Source organism: Dendroctonus ponderosae, unplaced genomic scaffold (assembly GCF_020466585.1).
Source record: "Dendroctonus ponderosae isolate FM_Combo_2020 unplaced genomic scaffold, Dpon_F_20191213v2 Dpon_F_20191213_1252, whole genome shotgun sequence".
NCBI lineage: Eukaryota > Metazoa > Arthropoda > Insecta > Coleoptera > Curculionidae > Dendroctonus > Dendroctonus ponderosae.
Window position 1 is genome coordinate 1 of NW_026017373.1, and position 2,580 is coordinate 2,580.

The 2,580-nt window shown below is 52.9% G+C and overlaps 1 protein-coding gene across 1 annotated transcript; it reads left to right on the top strand.

Moving 5' to 3' along the window:
- Nucleotides 1-333: 333 nt before the first annotated feature.
- On the top strand, nt 334-2,415 carry LOC125503157 (serine/arginine repetitive matrix protein 1-like; the record flags this gene model as incomplete). The annotated part of the gene is given in 1 exon segment (XM_048663150.1): nt 334-2,415. A coding segment is annotated over 1 exon segment (1,854 nt), but the record flags the coding sequence as incomplete, so codon positions are not given.
- Between the last annotated feature and the right edge of the window lie 165 nt (nt 2,416-2,580).

Consider the following 2,580-nt stretch of genomic DNA (forward strand, 5'->3'; position numbering starts at 1 on the left):
ATAATGGATATTATTTTGATTAATTTTTTTAAAATTCTTTCAACATTAGAAGATTTTTGGTAGACATTTTAAATCGGCTATAATTTATTTTATCGACATCTTGAGTAACTCGGTTATGATATAATAATATCTTGCTCATTGTCTCTCTTTCTCTTTCTATAATAACGCCTCAAATCAGCTGAAATCTGGCAACAATGTATTCGAAGGGGGCTACAATTAGCCGCTCCTCTCTCATGCACTTGCAGCTTCGTTCAGCCCCAATGTACATATTCTTGCCACACACTGGCGAAGTGGAAAACCGCCTTAACCTCGTTGTTTTCCTGCCCTCCCTGTAGGCTGCCAACCACAACCAGACGTTTCAAACATCCATCGTTCGCCATCATCGGGGAGGCGGCATCAAGCAGCCCCAACTCGCGCAGCTCCTCCCCAACAGGGCGTGTCAGCCCGTTTAGGGGGCGGGGCTTCAATGCGGCCGGCTCGAGGCACGTCAGCCCCAGCGCCTCCCCGATTCCGCCCGAAGACCCCCGAACGAGAAGCCCCAGCCCCACCAAAACTGCCTCATCGAAAATTCCGAAACCCCGAAAATCCTCCACCGCTGCGGTGTTCGGGGAGAAGGTGAACCACGTGGAGTTCCAAGGGCTGAGCCGGCAGGGGAGTCAGAGTCTGAGCAGTTTGGAGGAGAGGCAGACGCGTGGGAAGCCGCCTCCCAGCCCCCGGAAGAAGTTGACGGGGGCATTCAAGCAGCTGTCGCCTATTCAGGGCTCCAGCCCGGAGCCCAGTCAGTCCCAGTCTTCCCCCTCTCGCATTCCGACGAAGAGCCAAAGCACGCCGCCCAGCCGGTATGCGTCTCCTACTAGGGAGCCGAAGGCGAAGAGGAGCCGGTCCAGGCCCAGTGTGGCCAAGAGCCGAGACCCGAGCCCCTTGGCGTCTCCTACGAAGGCGAACCGCTACCAGCATGTGCAGTCGAAGATCAACACCTTCAACAGGCCCAGGCCGCCTGCCAAGCCGCAGCTGTCCAGCGATGTGTCCGAAGATAGCGGCTCGCCGAAGAAGAAAGTGCAACCGCGTAGAAACTCCTTCAATCGGACACCCTCCCGGCCAAATTTGCTTCCGAAAACCTACATGGGGAAGCCCAGCAGTTATACCAGTGATAGTAGTGATGCTGTGGACGTTAGAACCCCACCTGTGAAGCCTCCAGCTGCTAAACCTCCAGCAGCAGCAGCAGCAAACAAAGTACTTCCAGCCCCCAATGCTTCCAGTTCTCCTAGCAAGAGCAAAGCGCCTCCTAGGGCCAAAGGCCCCAAGGGGGCTGACCGCCCGGCTAAAACAGGCAACAATCGTAGGCCTTCGAAGGCTTCGCCTGCTGAAACATCCGGCGCTGAGGACCAAAGCAGCAGAAAAGCGCCTCCTTCGGCCGACCTGGAGGATGGTGGCGCCCCATCGGCCCTGGGCGTGGTTTCGAGCACCACCAGCACGGTGGCCACGCCCCTGAAGATAGAGACGCCCAAATTGGGGCGGGGCAAGCCGATGTCCCCGATGATCGATGGGCGGGTGCTGAGCGCGACCAGCGTGAGCCACGCGATCAACAAAATGAACGACACCGTGCTCAACACGCAGACGTTGATCAAAGATAGTGGCCTGCCAACCCGGTTGCCTGCCGCCAGTGCGATTATTGCCTTAAAAAGTGATTCCAGTGCAAAAGAGGTGGAGGACAGCGGAAAAAGCAGCATCAACAGCAAGCCAGAGGCGACCACGATTGCCCCTAAGGAAACCTCCACTCCCACCACAACAACAACAGCAGCAAATGAAGAGGAAGCTGCCACCAACCCCACCTGCAACTCCGCCCAACCAGCGAAAGTTCCAGACTATCCACAAAGCAAGCCAATGAACAACAACCACAGCAATCATGTGACCACGATAGGGTTGGGCAACGCGAAGGCGATTGAGCGAGAGGTGCAGAACAACATGAATCGCCTACTGGGTTCGATGGAGTCAAGTCTGGATGGTGTGCCGGCCTCCAAGATGTCGGTGAATGATCGCATCCGGGAGGCGAGGACTGTGATTGCGGCCGATGTGAAGCCGATCAGGATCACGGTGAGGGAGAAACCGTCCGATGTGGATGTGCAGAGTGGGAATGTTGGGCCGCATTTCGGGATTGCCAATGGAGTGAACGAGAGGCCCAGGTGAGTTTTTTTTTTTTGAGGGTTTTGAGTGAGGTTGTATGGAAGGTATATTGGGTAGTTTGAGGGCGGGTGGAGAGAACGTTTAGTGGCTCACAGAGACTAAGAAGCTGGTTGAAACTTCTACAATTAGCTAGATCAAGAGGCAACTTGAAACTTTCACCGAGTGGTCAACATACATTAAAGTATTTTTAGGAGAGTTTTCTAATAAATACGTCGCGACACTGATTTTTGAGAATCAAATTGAGTAACGAACTTTTTTTGCATGGGTTTCTAAAAAAACTTGAAAATGCAACTTTAAACTTTCACAAAGTGAAAACAGTGCAATAAAGTACCTCTAGTGAACATTTCAAATAAATACAAACAGGCGTTGATTTTTGAGAATGTGAGTCAGATTTGC